Source organism: Dermacentor andersoni, chromosome 7, assembly GCF_023375885.2.
Source record: "Dermacentor andersoni chromosome 7, qqDerAnde1_hic_scaffold, whole genome shotgun sequence".
Lineage (NCBI taxonomy): Eukaryota > Metazoa > Arthropoda > Arachnida > Ixodida > Ixodidae > Dermacentor > Dermacentor andersoni.
Genome location: NC_092820.1, coordinates 141,273,776 through 141,293,959, shown reverse-complemented (window position 1 = coordinate 141,293,959; position 20,184 = coordinate 141,273,776). Strand labels below are relative to the sequence as shown.

At 47.2% G+C, this 20,184-nt stretch overlaps 2 protein-coding genes across 2 annotated transcripts in view; one reads left to right on the top strand and one right to left on the bottom strand.

The window, feature by feature from the left end:
- Nucleotides 1-20,184, top strand: part of LOC126533728 (beta-1,4-glucuronyltransferase 1-like) — a 350,896-nt gene that overhangs the window by 79,281 nt on the left and 251,431 nt on the right. The window lies entirely within an intron of this gene.
- On the bottom strand, nt 258-18,370 carry LOC126533732 (uncharacterized). Its single transcript, XM_050180922.3, has 6 exons — nt 18,187-18,370; nt 13,309-13,354; nt 9,529-9,605; nt 6,886-7,199; nt 6,010-6,108; nt 258-578 (listed from the first exon to the last, which is right to left on the bottom strand). Exons 1-6 carry the CDS (start codon nt 18,272-18,274, stop codon nt 552-554), a joined length of 651 nt encoding a protein of 216 aa, XP_050036879.1. The 5' UTR covers nt 18,275-18,370; the 3' UTR covers nt 258-551.

The following is a 20,184-nucleotide window of genomic DNA, read 5'->3' as shown; positions in this document are numbered from 1 at the left end:
TGTAGGCGCAGAACGCAACAATGCCAGCTGTTGCACTTTGTTTTGTAGCACAACATTAAATAGGAAATGATCAATCTGCAAAGTCACAAACCAGTTTGAAGCTAGAGAGCTCGACGTTTAGGTAAATCTACGTGCCACCATCATTCTATTGCTGCATCAACCGCTGGGCTAGCAGCGCCCGTTGATATAAGCGGCAAGTTTCCATGTTAGTAGTAATTGTTTGTAGTAAACTTTATGGCGACATACGAGGCAGATGCTGGCAGGAGTTGACGTTTTCACTTTATTTGTTGAGCGCGGTGTAGTGAAAAACTTGTAAGTGCAAGCATTATATTTGGCTTTAGCACCTACGGCAGCCACCTCTCACCCCCCCCTCTCTCTCCTCTTTATTTCTTTTGTTTCTTAATGAGTCGTTCCGGTCGCCTTCGTTCTTGTGAGATCATCTTGCCGGCACCTCTAGGCTGCCAAGTCAAATCACCTGCGTTTTTTTTTGTTAAAGCGTCTCGCCGTTTTCGCTGTGTCATGTCAACTTCCGAGTCGGTTGTCTGCATCCTTCATTTTTCTTCCTCGGAGTGCATCAGCTAGAAGGAAGAAAAAATAAAGAGGGGGGGATGAGATTCGGAACGCCAACACTGCTTAATAGTGGGCTAGTCTGTGAGAGGTTCCATGGTTCTTGCGCGGACGTGAGAACGCTAGGACAAGGAAACGAACACGAATAACAGACCGAAGGAGTGAAGCGCGGACTAACAACTGCGTTGTTAATTGCTGTTCGCGCTTCGCCTCTTCGGTCTGGTTTCTTCGTGTTGTCGTTTCACGCTAGTGCAATTATCACGGAAAAGGTGGTGCCAGTTTTCGCGCTGGCAACTTTGGTACAGGGTATATGTTTTAAGAACGTGAAAATGCAACCATGCTTTTACTTTGACACGAAAGTGTCTTATACAGAGCTCCACCGAAAATTAGTCCGATGTACGCACGTCACCCAACCATCGCCATCACGCTAGTTTCCTATAGCGTCCGTGTGAGATGGCGTTACTTTGCCGGTTGCGAGCTGAAAGTGGGACGACGGTCGGAAAACGCCACCAGGTGGCGGTGACGTCCGCGCATAATCATATAAGGAAGAAGAAGCATATGCTTGCTGCGGTAAAGCTAGGGAAACTATGGATCATGTTTTATTAGAATGTGAAGACGTCTACCCAGCGGTCGATTTAAGCACAACTGGCCTACTTCAAGCCCGTGGGTTCAGCGGGAGCAGTGGTAAAGTAAACATGTCCGCAGCAGGCATTAGTAAGAGTCGATTAAAGGATTGGTGGAAGAAAAGTAAGGAAACGACAAAAGACTGAGACGTACGAAAGCACAGTTCGCAATAGGGGATCAGAAAATTTACGTGTGGTAGTTCTTAGTGCTTTTTTTCTTTTTTTATTGTTTAACCTAGGTAGGCCATTAGGCAGTATAACAGCAAGATGTCTTGTTGTGAAACTTAATAAGTGGTACAAAATGAAGGTTGTACAGGCCTACGCCCCTACATCCAGTCATGATGACCAGGAAGTCGAAAGCTTCTATGAAGACGTGGAATCGGCGATGGGTAGAGTGAAAACAAAATACACTATACTGATGGGCGACTTCAATGCCAAGGTAGGCAAGAAACAGGCTGGAGACAAGGCAGTGGGGGAATATGGCATAGGCACTAGGAATAGCAGGGGGGAGTTATTAGTAGAGTTTGCGGAACAGAATAATATGAGGATAATGAATACCTTCTTCCGCAAACGGGATAGCCGAAAGTGGACGTGGAGGAGCCCGAACGGCGAGACTAGAAATGAAATAGACTTCATACTCTGCGCTAACCCTGGCATCATACAAGATGTGGACGTGCTCAGCAAGATGCGCTGCAATGACCATAGGATGGTAAGAACTCGAATTAGCCTAGACCTGAGGAGGGAAAGGAAGAAACTGGTACATAAGAAGCCGATCAATGAGTTAGCGGTAAGAGGGAAAATAGAGGAATTCCAGATCAAGCTACAGAACAGGTATTCGGCTTTAACACAGGAAGAGGACACTTAGTGTTGAAGCAATGAACGACAATCTTGTGGGCATCATTAAGGAGTGTGCAATAGAAGTCGGTGGCGACTCCGTTAGACAGGATACCAGTAAGCTATCGCAGGAGACGAAAAATCTGATCAAGAAACGCCAATGTATGAAAGCCTCTAACCCTACAGCTAGAATAGAACTGGCAGAACTTTCGAAGTTAATCAACAAGCGTAAGACAGCTGACATAAGGAAGTATAATATGGATAGAATTGAACGTGCTCTCAGGAACGGAGGAAGCCTAAAAGCAGGGAAGAAGAAACTAGGAATTGGCAAGAATCAGATGCATGCGTTAAGAGACAAAGCCGGTAATATCATTACAAATATGGATGAGATAGTTCAAGTGGGTGAGGTGTTCTATAGAGATTTGTACAGTACCAGTGGCACCCACGACGATAATGGAAGAGAGAATAATCTAGAGGAATTCGAAATCTCACAGGTAACGCCGGAAGAAGTAAAGAAAGCCTTGGGAGCTATGCAAAGGGGGAAGGCAGCTGGGGAGGATCAGGTAACAGCAGATTTGTTAAAGGATGGTGGGCAGATTGTTCTAGAGAAACTGGCCACGCTGTATACGCAATGCCTCATGACCTCGAGCGTACCGGAATCTTGGAAGAACGCTAACATAATCCTAATCCATAAGAAAGGGGACGCCAAAGACTTGAAAAATTATATACCGATCAGCTTACTGTCAGTTGCCTACAAACTATTTACTAAGGTAATCGCAAATAGAATGAGGAACACCTTAGACTTCTGTCAAGCAATGGACCAGGCAGGATTCTGTAAAAGCTACTCAACAATAGACCATATTCACAATATCAATCAGGTGACAGAGAAATGTGCGGAATATAACCAACCCTTATATATAGCTTTCATTGATTATGAGAAAGCGTTTGATTCTGTCGAAACCTCAGCAGTCATAGAGGCATTACGGATTCAGGGTGTAGACGAGCCGTATGTAAAAATACTGAATGGTATCTATAGCGGCTCCACAGCCACCGTAGTCCTCCATAAAGAAAGCAACAAAATCCAAATAAAGAAAGGCGTCAGGCAGGGAGATACGATCCCTACAATGCTATTCACAGCTTGTTTACAGGAGGTATTCAGAGACCTGGATTGGGAAGAATCGGGGATAAAAGTTACTTGCGATTCGCTGATGATATTGCCTTGCTTAGTAACTCAGGGGACCAATTGCAATGCATGCTCACTGACCTGGAGAGTCAAAGCAGAAGAGTGGGTCTAAAAATTAATCTGCAGAAAGCTAAAGTAATGTTTAACAGTCTCGGAAGAGAACAGCAATTTACAGTAGGTAGCGAGGCACTGGAAGTGGTAAGGATATACACCTACTTCGGACAGGTAGTGACGGCGGATCCGGATCTTGAGATGGAAATAATCAGAAGAATAAAAATGGGCTGGGGTGCGTTTGGCAGGCATTCTCAGATCATGAACAGCAGGTTGCCATTATCCCTCAAGAGAAAAGTGTATAATAGCTGTGTCTTACCAGTACTCACCTACGGGGCAGAAACCTGGAGGCTTACGAAAAGGGTTCTAGTTAAATTGAGGACGACGCAACGAGCTATGGAAAGAAGAATGATGGGTGTGACGTTGAGGGATAAGAAAAGAGCAGATTGGGTGAGGGAACAAACGCGACTTAATGACATCTTAGTTGAAATCAAGAAATAGAAATGGGCATGGGCAGGACATGTAATGAGGAGGGAAGATAACCGATGGTCATTAAGGGTTACGGACTGGATTCCAAGGGAAGGGAAGCGTAGCAGGGGGTGGCAGAAAGTTAGGTGGGCGGATGAGATTAAGAAGTTTGCAGGGACGACATGGCCACAATTAGTACATGACCGGGGTTGTTGGAGAAGTATGGGAGAGGCCTTTGCCCTGCAGTGGGCGTAATCAGGCTGATGATGATGATACAATACAATGCAATACGATACAATACAATAGAACAATACATTAATACAAATCGCGATCAGGCATGACGATGCATGGCGAGTCCGCGCCACGTTTTCATTTCCTTCGTGCGCGTGCTCTCGCGTCCGCGGTGGCGGCGGCGCGAGTGTTTGTTGCGCACCGCGTTTTCGCTCGCTAAAAACGCGCCGGGTGGTGACGACGTAGTTTCGCCACATACGGACTTTCACCACATACGCAGTTTCGCCACATACGCGTCACTGATATACCCTTGACGCCTGGTAGTCTGCGGAGTGCTGGTTAAGCGCGCAGCAGCACTGGCCTCACGGTGCCTGCTATATCTGTCACTACGTCGCCCTCGGAGCGAAATTGTAATTAGTAAAACACTGTGCGAACGCTTGTGGACTTGTATTCGTGAACGTGCAATAAAGCAGACACTGCTTCTTGGAATGCATGTTTCACTTTCGTGTTCCTCTGAAAGATGGATTGACCGATTTGTATTTCCAACGTCTATTATTGCCACTCTCAATAACACCGAGAAGTAGCTGCTTCCCGCAAAAAAAAAAAAAAAAAAAAGTCGCCACGTATAGGTCAGCCATTATCGTTAACTTCGGTAACCAGTGAACGGCGTTTCTTGACAAAACATTTAGTTATTATATTTATGCCTTTCTTTGACATATTGTGGATGCATGCACTGTGCTTTGTAGTGAACTGCTTTCTGACTATTGTGCTCTGCCAAAGCAAAATATTAGCAATGTAAACGTGTTTTTTTTCTTTTTCTGCAATAAACAAATAGTAGGACGTCGGCACTCATCCGTATACCGCTCGCGTCGCGTTTCTGTCACTTTGCGCTGTTTCATCACTCGTAAAGCCTACTTTCGATACATTTCGTTTTGTTCTTTGTTGAAAGGATGAGCGTGCCTCATTGTCGTACTGATTCGTGCGCACCTCCTAGTTGCATACGCCCTCGAGTGCCTCATTCCTTTAATAAGGCGACTAGCTTTCTCGAAGCGCTTGGCTGTTCTCTCGCATGGGCAGTCATCGCCAATGGTTTTCCGCACTATTGTTTTTTAAAAGACATTTCTTTTCCTCTTTTCTTTACTTCGCTGGTGACTGTCCTGCAGATAATGCAACTTCGGCCGCTGCGTACGGATAGCAGCCTACGAGTGGGAACAATACGAGAAACCCTAAGGCCCTGTTATTTTTTTTTACTCACAACTGCAGGAAGCTAACAGACTATAAAGCCTGGTAAAGCATACGGAAATTTAATCGTTCTTTGAAATTGGAATGCAACAACAACAAAAGAAATAACAGAGGTAAAGGGCATGAAAATAGAGGAAAGGACAACTTGGCTGCGGTGGTAGCCGAACCCACACACCTTGAGCACTACGCGTGCAGAGGCGGCCGTCGTCCTTTTGCGCTTTCTTGGATATGTTAATAGGGACTTTTAGCGTGTCTCTTATTTCGGCAAACGGGGGCGCTCTGGGCGGATTGCCGGATTTGCAGGGGCGCAAGCGTGGGCGGCCGGAGCGGTGCTGCCGCCTGGTGGCGTAGAGTTCAACCAGACAAATACAGAGCTAAAACTGCAGTAACCCACTATATCCTGCTTCGCTGCTGGAGCAAATTTTCGGCAGCGGCGTAAGTGTGAACACGGTTACGCTGCAGTCAAAAACTTACACTAGCAGCTAAGCAGAATATAGTAATTGGCTCTGTATTTGTGTGGTTGAGCTTTGCACCACCAGCTGGCGCCGCCAATCTGGCCGCTCACGTTTACCGCCCCGCCCATCCGGCAAACCGCCCGCGCTTGCCGGTATACCGGACGCACAAAAATTCTCTAATGTGTGTGTGTGTGTGTGCACACGCACTTGCCAGAGCCATCCACTTGCCGTGTGGCGTCGGACGTGGAACGCGTCGTCCTCCACAAGCGCCTCACGCGTGGTTATAGCACGCACGTGGCCAATAAGCCTTCGCGTATGCTATACCCCGCGGCTGCTGAAGGGTCGCCCCACTCACCTCTTGCACCGCGCGGGCGCTTCGCCTGTGCGTGCCGTCGAGCAGCCCGCGCTCCCGCTTCGCTCGGCCTCTCGGCTGGCCGGGGCCTCCGCCGCTGCCCTGCGCACAGAGTCCGTGGTCGGGCGAGCGAAGCACCACGTGGAGGGATCACGTGATGGTCACGTGGAGATGATCGCCGTGAGATACGCGAAAAGGTGTACGATTGAGAGAGAGAGAGAGAAAAAAAGGAGAGAGATAGATAGATAGATAGAGAGAGAGAGATGGAGATAGAGAGAGAGGGACATGTTAGCGGTGAGATGGTCACGTGACAAGGTGTACGATTGAGAGAGAGCGAGGCATTATACACAAAAAAATGAGGGAGCGCATGCGTTAGTGACAAATGAACCGCTGTTTAGCGCTAGAATGCCCTTTACAGAAGATGTCTTTCCTATGATTGGCTAAAAGCGCCAACGTGGCAGAGTTCGACGGCTTAGTGGAAGTCGGCAGCATTCAGAATCGTCACCCCTGGACTTGTTATAGCAAGATGCTTCCGGTCAACAATGCGCAGGTGCGCTAGTCATTCTTACATAGTGCTTATTGTGCAGTACAAAGCGACGACAACGGAACTGTCCTGTCTTATCGAAACTTCAGTCTGGAACAAGTTTGTTCATTGATCTAATGAACGCGTGCACAACGCGGAAAACACAAACAAACCCGAGAACAGAAGTAAAGATACTTAAAATTCACCGTGTGTATTTTTGTATCTGCCTTAACTCCTGTCGTCGTTCGTGTTCCGTGCTATTGACGTGTCACGTCTACTTAGCTTGCCCCCCGTCTTGGCGCAGCAATATGTAGCTCGCCTTTCAGTCGGAGTTTTGGGATGGGCTGTCCGCGTACCTTGTTTCTGTTTCCGCCCTGCCGTGTGGGGATCCCCTGGGGGTGAGGGAACTGGGGAACTCCGGTGGGAACCATGACGGGTCGACCCTCGTCGCGGCCGGCTCGGGGCCTGAGGCCATTTCCGAAGTCGTACGGCAAGGTGTTGATGTCAGGTTTTGTCGTGGCCTCCTGCATCGCTCTCGCTCGCGCCGCCGCCTGGAGGAACGCCATGCGCCTAGCCAGGACCTCGGGAGGAATGCCGCGGCCCGGCCCACCCGCCATGGGGCCCTCGATGCCCGACCTCGGGAACGGACCGCGCCTTCGGAAGCCGGCTCCTGCGAGCGCGCGCGCGAGTTTTAGGTGCCCGTCGAGTATTTCCAATGCTCGGCCAACGTTGGTCCAGTCTCTCGGCTTTCCCAGTAATCAGAAGAGTATAGGCTTGGGCTGGTTGGTAATACACAGTTACACTGGAAGCATAGCGCGGAAAGGACGATCGACAAAGACTAGACAGGACAAGCTAGAGACAAGCTAGGACAAGTTAGCGTTTGTCCTGTCAAGTCTTTGTCGGTCATCCTTTCCGCGCTATTCTTCCAGTGTAACTTTCCCAGTAAGACGCGTAAACAGCACTGCGTAAAACAGGTGCATGGATAAGCGCTGACGAGTGCATCAACGCATTTCGACGCGCATTTTGACGACACATGTCTGTAAACTCTTTCTAAGAGAATAAATTTTTTTTTCTTAGAGCGAAGCTTTCTTTGCCTCTTCCTTCGGCGTTGCCACTGTAGGTTTCCCGATGGGAAGTCGGCAGTGTATAATTTAATAGTTTCCCGAAAGAAGCAGGCGATGTGCATCGGAGAGTGAAATGATGAGTAAATTGCGGACTGGGCAAATGCGAACAATACTATGCTGGTTTGTTTGAAACGTTTCACACGGGACGACCTATTATCCTTGCTTTATATTTATGTATGTTAAACATACGTATAACGGCCTTACACTGACATTACAAATCGTGGAGTGTACTTTAGGCAGACGTTGTGATGCATTATAGTGATGTGTGTTGAAGCTTAATTTGGTTTCGTTTGTTTAGTTTTTCGCTTGAGCGTTAGCGTTACTAATGCTTGAGGCAGCAGGAGTTGTAGCCTTTATGTAAGTTCGTCCGCAGGCGCGGTAACCGAGAAAGGTAACCAGCTCGGAAGGTCTGTAGGAGATAACACATGCTATGCCTCGAGGCGATGCATCGTTTTAATTAGATGCTTTACTTCCGCAGAGCAAGCAGGGAATGGCGTCTTTTTCATCGAACGCGGCGAGTCTTCAGTTTTATTTCCTGGCAAGAAATTCAGAAGCAACTGCAAGCAGCGCTCGTTCCAGCTTTGGAGCATTCGACCTTCGCGCAGGGTTGCCGATAGTTTTGCTTTCCAACGCTGCGCACGCCAGTGAATTTCATTGCAGATGGTTCGATTCGTTCCCAAGTCATGCCTTCGCACTAATAAAAATGGCCTCGCTTGCAATGATCGACAGTCGCTTAAACTTTGTAAACCTGTTGGAAGAACCGCAACTTGGTCCGGTTGGTCGTTATTCGCTTCTCACGTTCTCAGCGTTCCACCGGGGGCTTGAGACTCCGTACGCGCGCGCGCGGGTGTTTTGCTGTGTACCCAAACCCGGCGCCCTACTTCGAACGCAGCGTTCTGTGAACGCGAACAAATCGGACACGGACGACCGTATACCACTCGGATCGGTGGAACGAAATAAACAACTTGCACCTGCGCGGACTGACAAACCGAACTCTCAGTTGTTTTCATCCCGAGAAGACACCGACAGTGCAACATCACAGTTTCTAGCGCCTGGTCTTTATAAGTGCACAATATGTGTATATTTAGCTTCTGAGGAGACGACAGACGTTATACTGCTTATATATTGTGAGATACTATACGCGATACACTGTAACACGAGTCGCAGCGCGGAGTTGCCCATGGAGGTTGAAAACAGTCAAGCATCTTAGCTGTATAGCAGTGAAGCGACGATGCGCACGAGTGCTTGCATGCTGCCTTGCGGAGAGGCCCGACCACGCGTAAACCATTGCCTTCTTCATCTCCCGGCTCACTGGAAAGGTTCTTTGTCTTTAAAACAAAAATAAAATCTGGTGGTGATCGCCGAGCGTTGTTTGCACGTTGTTTGCACGCGTGTTGTTTGCACGTACGACGCAAAAGTTTGCGCAATTTTGTCTCTGCAATCCCCCTGATCCAAATAAGGTCATCTGCAGCAAGGACCCTTTCAGCTTCGAGGAGACACCTCGATTCGACACCGCAGTCGAGAAACTTGAGCACAGCCCAACAAGCGAAAGAGGCGCCATGACTCTCGATATAGTGGCCATCTTCGTTTATCTGGACAGTGTTGCCAGCACAAGTACGTAACGGACTCTGCAGTAGCGAATATGCAACGCCGGATATGTCTGATAAGTTTGTTTTAATTAATGTAGATAACTTCGCCTTTCGTGTGTAGTGAATACCTATATCCGTTTTTTCTTTAGCAGAGTGCGCAGCGTGCATGCGCCTAGCATTTTCTTAGTTACCTGCATTGCGATTTCATCAGTGGGAGCGAAAAAAAAAATACAGAAAGCAGTGGTGACATCATGGCCTGTTTAGTTATCTCTGAAAGCACGCTTACCCGCGGGTCCTTGCTGTTGGGGCGGCATCGGCTGTGGTGGTGATCCGGGTTGGCCTTGAAACGGCGAATTTGGCCCGCTGCTCAAGAGTGAGGTGTAGCAAAGGCGAAATGAGTACGCAGTTGAGCGAGCGAGAATGGAGTACCACTCTCACTCACTCACTCACTCACTCACTCACTCACTCACTCACTCACTCACTCACTCACTCACTCACTCACTCACTCACTCACTCACTCACTCACTCACTCACTCACTCACTCACTCACTCACTCACTCACTCACTCACTCACTCACTCACTCACTCAATAAATAAATAAATAAATAAATAATACTGTCTGGATAACTGTTACAACAAAAATATGTAAGGAAATATATGTGGAGTGCGCCACTCAAAAGAAACCGAAATCGTCGTGAAAAGTAATGCTGGTTGGCCGGGTGGCAGCGGTAATGGGAATGATAAAGCTCTTGCAGCTCTACTTCAAATAAATAAATAAATAAATAAATAAATAAATAAATAAATAGACGTGGTTTCATCTCCTTCAGTTAATCTTTACTAACCTTCGCAAATTAACTTACCATACAAGAAGAGGATGTTGCGCAATGCGTGGTTGGCCTAATAGCGCAAGTAGGGCAGAAACAAAGGCGAGATGACCACCCGGAAAGGGCTGAGCTTCGGTCTAACGTTTATTCCATGCAAAAAAAAAATAAAAAAATATAGAAGCGCTATGTAGGACGGCGAGTTGCTAACGCCCATTTTTAAGCGTTAACTGTGGTCTGGGTTAAGCGTTTTCACTGCCCAACTCGAGCTCGCCGTATCGCTTAGTATGTCTGAAGGCCCTACTTCTTCCATGACGTTTCAGTTTAATGGGTGTTTTATAGCGCTCTTCTTTGAACGATACTACGCCGCTCTGTTATTTGAAGTAGTAGCTTAGCGCGAAAAAAAACCACGGACACAAGAAAGACTGACAAGGACAAGCGATACCAAACCAAACAGAACACAAACATCTCGAGGGTGTAACCCTTTCAAATATGGACGACCAGCTAGCCCAACAGTCTACTCTTCTAGAATTCATTTCTCGTACACTGGGCAATTCCTTTTCTGTGTACCCTCTGCAATCCTCTGTCACCGATGTTCTTATTTCCCAAATCGTCGAAGCCACATGCCGGGCCAGGTTTTATGCCTTCTGTGTCCGGAAAGGGTTATACCCTCGAGATGTTTGTGGTCTGGTTGGTTTGGTAGCGCTTGTCCTTGTCCGTCTTTCTTGTGTCCGTGGTTTTTTTCGCGCCAAGCTACTACTTCAAATATGGACGACCAACTATCCCAACAGTCTGCTCTTCGAGAATTCATTGCGCTGTTATGTTCGCTTGCTCGTCGGCCTTCTAAGCGCACGCTGGCGCAACCGAACACGGTGTGACGAGGGCGACACGACGGCGATGGGATGACGATTCCGAAATGAGGGGGACATCGTAACGACGACAGCGCGACGACGGCACGATGACAACGAGATGACGTCGATGACGTGCCGGCGACAGTATGACGAAACTGCGAAGCCGGAACGACGACGACTGAACGAACGCGACGGCATCGCAGCGAGGGTGTGGAAACAAATGCGTGACGACGACTGTGTGACGATGGTAGCGTGGCAACGCCATCGTAATCACGACTGAGTGACGGCAGCATTGTTGCGATTTAACGAAGAAGAAAGAATGACGTCACTGGAACGACAAAGCCCTTATGAAGACAATGGGACGATGAAGAATGTATGACAACGATGGCATGAGGGAGAAGGCGTGACCGCGACTGTGTGTTGACGACGATGTTGCACATACCCACCAGAATTGTAAATTGCACTATCTGTGGGGTTGGCCCACCATGGCTGACGGCGCCAACGGTGCAAAACTGCGCAATGAGCTAAGAAAGAATAAGGCTTAAAAAAAACATCAAAGACGAACAAGTCACTGCGTTCAGTTGCCGGACAAAGGCATGCACAGTGTCGCGTTGATAAGAGAAACGAATGAAGTCGTTTCAGTCGCTGAAACGACTTGGTAAGTTGTTTCGACGATTGTACCGCACACTATCAAATAATTTAAGCCCTTGAAAAGGAATGAGGGTGTCAATCGGTCTATGACCAACATTTTTACGCCCTTTTTGGGTGTAATAGTGTGAGTTATGGACTGATTTCTGTAACTCGGGGTGTGACGCATTAATATACGCACCTATTCATATTGTCATCTTCAACACGCAGGACGCTTTGCTTTCTAATATGTTGTTCTTTATTAAGTGATGAGAAGTGAAAATTTGCGTGCACAATGTTCGTCGTAGAAGATAATCTTGCGTTAAATTTTTATGTGAGGTTAATTATTTGGTCGAATAGCGAAATTTATAGCAGCGGCTATTTCGTTTTGAGTACCTGTGAATACCATGTTCTTTTTTTTTGGCACACGTCTGATGTCGCAGCACAGCACAGCTAGCCACCACGTTGGACGCGTTCGTAGGTGAATTTCTCCCGCCCTATGTTGTCGTACATAATTTGAACCAAAGAAATTGGTAGTTCTTACGACTAGAAAAAAAAAAAAAAGAAAGCAGAGAAAAGCAGTTTTCGCTACAAACGTTTGTTTTCTCCTCGTTTCTCTCTGCATTGCGATCCACGAGTAGCGGTCACGTGATCCTACACGTTACGTCACGTCGGCGGCAGGGCCTGCCTCTCCACAGGTGGTGCTCGCGGACAACGTCCTCTTTCATGAGAAGTTGTTTTATTGCACGCTAGTGGACGTACCTGTGCCTGTCAAATGTCAGACTTTCTTTATAAGAACGCGTAGAGCTAAACGAGGTTTGTGTTTTTTGTAAAGCAAGCCACACAGATCTCACGCACCGTGGCAATCGGCGCGAAGGAAGCTTTCATGTCCTCTCCGCGAACACGACCGAGTTTTGGTGCACCTTGCCACACCCGACATACGTGCTGTCTCCCCTCTGATCCTCCTCCTCGATGACGTCATACCTTACGACAACCAATCCGCGGGCGCTCCTAACTCTCCTCCCGCCTCCTGCTTCTCGGCACCGCCCCTATCTCCCCGTCCTCACAGCCCGCTCCCTTCTCTCCGCAGTCTCACCACTACCACTACCACCATCACCGACCTCATCGTCTAAACCCGTAGGACGTCACAAAGCTTCACTTTGAATGTAGCCTCCTTAGTAACTACTGTAACGAAGAAATGAAACCTCCAGAGCAAGTAGGTAGTCCAACTAGTGACCACGGCGTCGAAACCAGTCCGACAACACAAGGAAAGCATCGCTTTCGAGAAATATGGTGCTTCCTCCTTTCTACCTAGTACATATCATAAGAAACCAACAAGCATAACACCAAGGAGAACATAGGGGAAATTGTGCTTAATAAATGAAATAAAGAAACGATAAATTAATGGAAATAAAAGTGGATGAAAAGACAACTTGCCGCAGGTGGGGAACGATCCCACAACCTTCGCAGTACATGTAGGGTAAACACACAATAAAGGAATACCTCTGCGCGCCACCAGCATATTGAAAGCAATTATAAGTTGCTATTTTATTAAGACAGACCGCAATATAAACGGGGCGCCTCCCTGAAAATAATGTTTCAGGTATATCTAACTATCACTCGCAAGAGTAACACTATGCATGCATAAAGTGCCAAAGTATTCGATTGAGGTTTAAATAATTTTACCTACGAGTTTGTTCAGTTTTTGTGTAGGTTTAATGATGATTCTCTGGAGTTCTCATTTCTGACATTGAAGTGCATACTTACGTTCCGGCAGTCTGCGGGTTGGCGCCGACGTTATTTGGCTGTTGACCTGGGGATGAAAGCGAACTGTTAATACACCAGTTAGGAAAAACCCCGCTTTCTTCCTCTCTTTTTAATGCGAAGCATTCTTGTCGCATGTAGACCGGTTTTTCCTGCCTGGTGTTTGGCTATTTTCGTTGGTAGACTAAATTTTATTTTATTTTCTCTCCTTATCTGTTCTTCCCTTCCCCCTCTCTCTGTGTCGGGCAGTCAACCGAGCACGTCCTTGGTCAACCTCCCTACCTCTCCCTCTTCGTTTCTCTCTCTCTCGTTTGCTGAACTCGAAGGCAGTGCCCTACATAACACGCTCTCTCAAACAGTGGCCTAGGACTGAATGTAAGCGCACAGCTCGTATCAAACGCCCTGGTAGCGCTCAATGCGGCCATCAGACCCGGTAGAGCGCTAACGAAACAATCATTTACGCTTGATATATCCGCTCTCGGACTCTAGGAGTAGCGTATCTGTGTTCTTCCACAAGTGGGCGCTGACGTCAGCAACGAAGCACATTAGGCTTGCTCCACCCTAACCGGTGAATCCACCATTGAAACTACCACTGTTGTCATCGGTCAGACATGCCTGACACCGCAATGAGTGAACCAATGGGCAATGAGTAATTATTTCAAGTGATGTATACAAGGTTAGTTGTACCTACTCTAACAATGTACATATTGTACATATTGTAAAATTGTACATAACATCTCAAGCAACGCAATGTCGTATAAACATTTCATCTTCACAACCTGCGGTGTGCAATTCACTTCAGAAAATTTGTACGGGGCGTGGGTGCCCTTCTCCTACCAAGCAACAATGTTTCGCATTACTCAAAGCTCAACTGAAGTTGTGGCGGCCAAATTTGGTTGTTACAAATAGATCTCTCTCAGAGTTTTTAACTTGCTCAAGAAGAGTGAACAGCTGATTTAACCCTCTCAGTGCTGCTCTTTTTCGGAGGCAACGCACCCCCGGTGTCGGTTTATTGTCCGCTATGCAGTAAGGGGAAAAAGATTGCACGGGTAATGGCAAGTATACTCTCCCTTAGTACGTTCCCCAAATTCCTTTCTCCGTTTTGTATCTACTACCTAGTTTCATACTGAAGCGCACGTTTCAGCTACAGCGCCGCCAGTGTCAGGGTAAAAAGAAAATGGAGCTTTCGTAAAGGTACGACAGATGGCACAGACACAAGAGTGATTTTTCTTGTCTAGAAAAAAAAATTACGTAGTTAAGATAAAATAAAGAAAGGAGCCTGGTGTCGCACACCACCGCCCCTTTTCGAAAGGTGCCCTCGAAGCATCCATACATCCATCCGTCCATCCATCCGTCCATCCGTCCATCCGTCCATCCATCCATCCATCCATCCATCCATCCATCCATCCATCCATCCATCCATCCGTCCGTCCATCCGTCCGTCCGTCCGTCCGTCCGTCCGTCCGTCCATAAGATAAGACAGCTGTTAGAACGTTTAAGTCCCTTTTAACGGGCGACAGCCGGTTAGCAAACCACACTCACAGGTTCTCTCAATTCCTTCGGTATGTCATCACACTTTTGACCCTTCCCTCCGATGTATGGCGGCAGTATGCCCTCGGCTTGACAAAACTTCCATTCGCACGTCCTTGGTATCCAAAATCGCCGGGATAGACATCGTTTTTTATTAGAAGCTTTCTTGGCGAGTGACAGGCAAGGACGCTTTTATTTTTAAAGCCTCCTTGATTGCAGGCACTTTTTCGTATCTGGCTTCTGACGTCGAACGCTCCACGGACGCAGGCCTTGACAATCGGCATATAACACCATTTCTTACGGGCAAGCTAGCGCGTTTCGATCCACAGTTGCACTAAGAAACCGACGCATCAGAAACGCCACCACTGCAACGCGACACTATGGACACCATTGAAGAATTGTTATATAGATATACACGATATACTGCATACAGATATGTGTATATAATGTCCAGCCGTTCCATCATTCATTGCGAATAATATCGTTTCTTCGTATAACATGCTCCTCTTTTTAGTACTAACATTTATGCCTCGAAAACCACGTTTCATATGTACACATACACAAGCTCTCGCCTGGTCTCTGCGCTTCGGCAAGGCCGGATCAAAAGCGCCAAGCGTCTCAACGTGATCGCTTGGCCGCGAGGAGTTCCTATATCCAAGTACGGCGTTCAAATGAACAATAATGGTTTCGCATTCGCAACTCATGAGAAGTGCTTAGTGGTTCTCGGATTTTTTTTTCGTCTACTCCACTGTGAGATTATTTTATTCTTGCGATCAAATAGAAGAAAGATGCCCCGCGTTTCGAGCTCCTGTGTGTGCTTTTTATCGGGCATTTCGCACCAAAATTGAAATAAATAGACGTGAATAACTTTGGAGTAGTGTCAGGGACGGCTTGGTGGTTTTTACGCTTAAAAATATGCTTACACCAGAAACTGCTGTCGTAAGTTAAAACGGTTCTCTCGCTGTTGCTTAGATCCGCAGTGCATTGAAATTTATGTTTAACTGTGCTTTTCCGGTCGTCTATGTTATGCGTTAGTGAGTGAGGACTCGGTGCACTACTTTAAGAACGTGCCGTGTATACGATCCTTCGTTTCATGTGCATGTTATCGTTCTGGTGGAATTGTGCCGTGATTGTGACTCAAGTGTTCGTATCGTCTCTTGTTTTTATAAACTGTTTCTGAACACAAGGACTCGCCATAGCATGGGGTGCAACTTGGCACCCCGCAGGCATTGCATTCGTCGACAACCTAAGAATTACAAAAAAAGCTACGCCCACAGAAACGCAGTGCTCCTGCCCTTCACCTGTGAAAGAGAGCTGAACCAGGTGGAGTCCGCTCACGGCTTAGTCACTTTGGTCGGATAATTTAGTCTAATTAGAAAATAAAAGCTAGTTGTTTCAAGCTTCAATATTACCTTCGACTGAGCAGCGACATCAGGATGCGCTATAAAGTATGCCTAGACGCTCAGGTAAATAAGCGGCGGAGCCGCTTTACGTCAGGTAAATAAGCGAATCTAATTGGCTGACGCGCAATCTATGCGAATCTTGTCTTAGTGGGACAGTGTACGTGTAAGCTTGTAATTCTTAGATTGTCGCCAACTGTAGTGTTCTTGCCGAGCAGTTGCATGCATACAATACACGTGGTGGATACGGTGGTCTAACACTACACGGGCAGTAAACATCAAGTGCTTCAATTTATGACCGCCAGCGATTTTCCTTCAATGCGAGCATGTCGTGCAGCGTCGAGTTGTCACACAGCTGGCGGTGCTCTTCATCACGCCAGCGACTTTGGCTGCCAGGGCTCTGTTTTTTTTTTTTTTTTTTTTTTGCGTAGCAGCAGTTGGCTCACGTTCTGCGTCGAGCCACCAAGTCACCCACGGCTATACGTGAAAGGCCGTCCGAGCAGCTTCAGCGCTACGCTAACCCTTGCTATCTCTTTACAGCCAAACCTCGTTATAACGAACGGGATGTAACGAAATAATGGATATAACGAAGCAATCGAAATTCTCCTTGAAATCACCGTACTGATTCATAGTGCAGTGACGTACAGTCGCGGACAGAATATTATGGACCATGAAATCTAAGAAAAAGCTGAATATCTCCGCAACTTCACAACGCAATCTGGTATTTGCATTTTGGACCTCGACTAGAATATGCTAACAACGTTGTCGTGGGCAGTTTTACTGGTTACTGCTACAGGCTGCTCGGGAATTGAACGTTATCGGAGATCCCGTGGTCCATTTTATTCTGTCCGCGACTGTACATGCAATAATGGACATACAACGAAGTTATTATAGCCAGCCCTCTACTTCGTTTTATCGTGCTTTTGCTGTCTACGTTTCGCCGTTCTGGAGAAACTACCAATTTTGTGTGAAAGTGAGTAGCCGTCACTGTTATGGGGTGTTCTGGTTCGTTTATTCTAAGAAAAAGAAAGAAAGAAAGATGACGCACATATGTCTTCATGCTGATGCGGCTATTGCCTTGAGAGAAACCGCAAGTGTTGTGGGACCTTGTTAGTAAATATAATATAATAACGAACTAAGCTTAGTCCACCGGCCGCCACCGCGGACGAGCTAACCGCGAGACTTTCCGGTCTACGGGGTTGGGGCGGAGTTAGCAGCGCGCGAAATAGAGCCTCTGAGAGTGGCGGCACCTGTGCCTGGATTTCGGAGGCTATAGAACGCAGCGTGCTCACTCGGCACAACTTAGAAGTGCGTTGCAGTAGTCGTTTGCATCGAGGCTTTCAACGAAGCAGTCATTCTTGGGGGTTCGCTCGCAAATTATAATACACAAATAGCCAAAAATATAATAAGTGACAGTATTTTTAAATATAATAAAAATATAACAAGCAGGCGAATAGCTTTCGAAATCCGCTTAATTATATGCGAAAGTCGTGGGCGCAACGTTTCTTCCAGTTCCCCTGCGGTCACGACGTCAGCACGTTGATGCAGAGCATCGCGTGACTTTTGCATCGTCTATTTATTTTCTTGCGCCATCATCGCAGCATCACGTTGAAGCGTCCTGTAGAGGCATCGCCTTTGAGCCGTTCTGCATGTGCCGCAAACTTTTTCGAGGTATGAAATCCATAGATTATCCGTTACCTTCGAAACCAATTTTTTCCGCGATTTCACTCACGACTCATGGGTAACCACACGCACATCAATATAACATCGTGTTTTTTGCCGATTCACCGAAATTCACCAATTTAAAAACGCAGTCTTCAAATGTCTACGTGACGCCTCACTAAGATTACACTGGTCCTTATATTTATTAAGGCCTGTATTTTACACGAAAAGCTTTCTCTTTTTGTGTTATTTTTTGTTGACGCGTAGAAACGCCTTTGGCCCCACTCACCTTGAGATGACGCCAGAAGCGTAAAAACCACCAGGGCTAGGCCTATTGCTTTCGTCTGCAACGAGGTGGACGACGACGAAGACGCCATCTTTGTTGTCAAGTGGGGCCTTGTTACAACTCCTGCGCACGTGCCCCTAGTTTGCACCACACCAGCACCCGTCCACAAATGGCGGGCCACCGACGCCAAGCTGTTCCATTTTATAGGCGCATGTTTGGCGCTTTCGCGCGGAAGTCTGTGCGTTTGTGTGCGTGTGCGTTCGTCTGCTCACGGGTGTGCGTCTGTAAGCGAGCGTGCCGTTCGCCGTCTGCTTGAGGCCGATACCCCGTGACCACGGTCTTTCGTCAAACGAAACGAAACAGCCAAAGAACACGTCTGCTAAGTCTGCTATACGTTAGGTCTGCTACCTTACGTAGTGAGCAGACGGACGCCAGATGTCGCTGCAACAGCCGGGGCCTCTGTTTAAGCGGGCTTTCGTTGGTCAATGCTCCGAGTCACGACCTCGTGTTGAGCCATGAGTGAACCCCTGAATCAAAAGCTGCCACACCAACCGTCTCCGCCTTGTTTCTTTCTCTTTCTTTTTATTTTTGGTTACTCCGCGTTTCATAAGGCCATCACTTTCGGCGAGATGCAGCCTTGCGGAACCGTTATGATGCCCTAAAAGAACCCGCCGGCTTTTACGTATAGGGACAGTACGCACTCGTCAGACGTGCCCGATTCAACCTGTGGCTCCCTGCAGTGATGCCTGCGCTCTGTGGTCCGTGTCGGTGGGCGACGTTTTGTTTGCTTGCTTGATTTTTGTGTGTGTGCGTGTTTGTATGTATGCGTTTGTATGTGCGGTGGGGATTTGGTGCGAGGGCGCCTCTTTGAAAAGGAGCCTCTTTCTTCCACTGAAGCGCCTTTCATTCACGGAATCTGCGGCAAGTGGTCTTCGCGAAGCTTTTGTATGCACGGCCGTATGGGATGTGTTCGCGTGGCAATTGAGTCTTATCTACGCGTAGGGATACCTCCTTACCCCACCCCCGGTCTCTCTGTGCGCCGAAGTGATGGATGTATTCTAACGAATCCGTGCGCATGGCTGCGCTCGTGGCATCTTTTTTCTGCGAACGAGCGGATGTTGCGGCGTCTACTCGGAATAACTCCGCGTGATGATTATCTGCGGCTGCTTCTGAGAGAGTGCGCTTTTGCTGATGGTGCTACGTCACCATCTACATATCGGATGAAAGGTGGGCCTGGGTGGGAGGAGGGAAGGGGGGGGGGAGAGAGTGGCTTCGCATGCGTAGTCCAAAATACGTCGATGAAGCGATATGTTCATCTGGCCAATCAGGGCCGAGCTTCGCTATTGGTTTGATACACAGAAGGATAGCTTATTATAAGGTAGCGTTTACTCTGAGCCAATTCTACGCCATATTCGACGACCTTTGAATGGACCATTTTGGTACTTCACGTGTGCTGCCGCGTTAGGTTTTATAGCGAAAGCCGTTCCCGGTTCGCAGCTTTAATTTTTTTTTATTTCCGCAGTTTCGTCGATAGGAAAAGCTTTATCCTCTTCACTGCCCTGCGCTAAGAAAAATGCGTTGTCATGTGGAAGTTAACGTAACTACGGGACTTATGGGCCGATCAACGGAGAACGCAACCGCTGCAAGGTTGCGGTCATAAGCGAAGTGGCTTCATTTACTTTTCGGCCAAGGCTATACGAATTTAACAAATAAATAAATAATATATTTAATATATACCATAATATCTATAGTAATAATAATAAATAATAAATAAATTATATAGGCTCATTAGCTTGCTTTCAGTATTGAAGATATTCGCCAAGATAATTTCCAATTGAATCAGGGCAACACTTCACTTAAATCAACCGAGAGGACAGGCTGGCTTCAGGTAGGGATATTCTACAATGGATGACGTCGATGTCATCAATAATTTGAGAAATCTGTGGAGTGTAATCAACCTCTTTATATGGTTATCATATATCATGAGAAGGAGTTTGATTC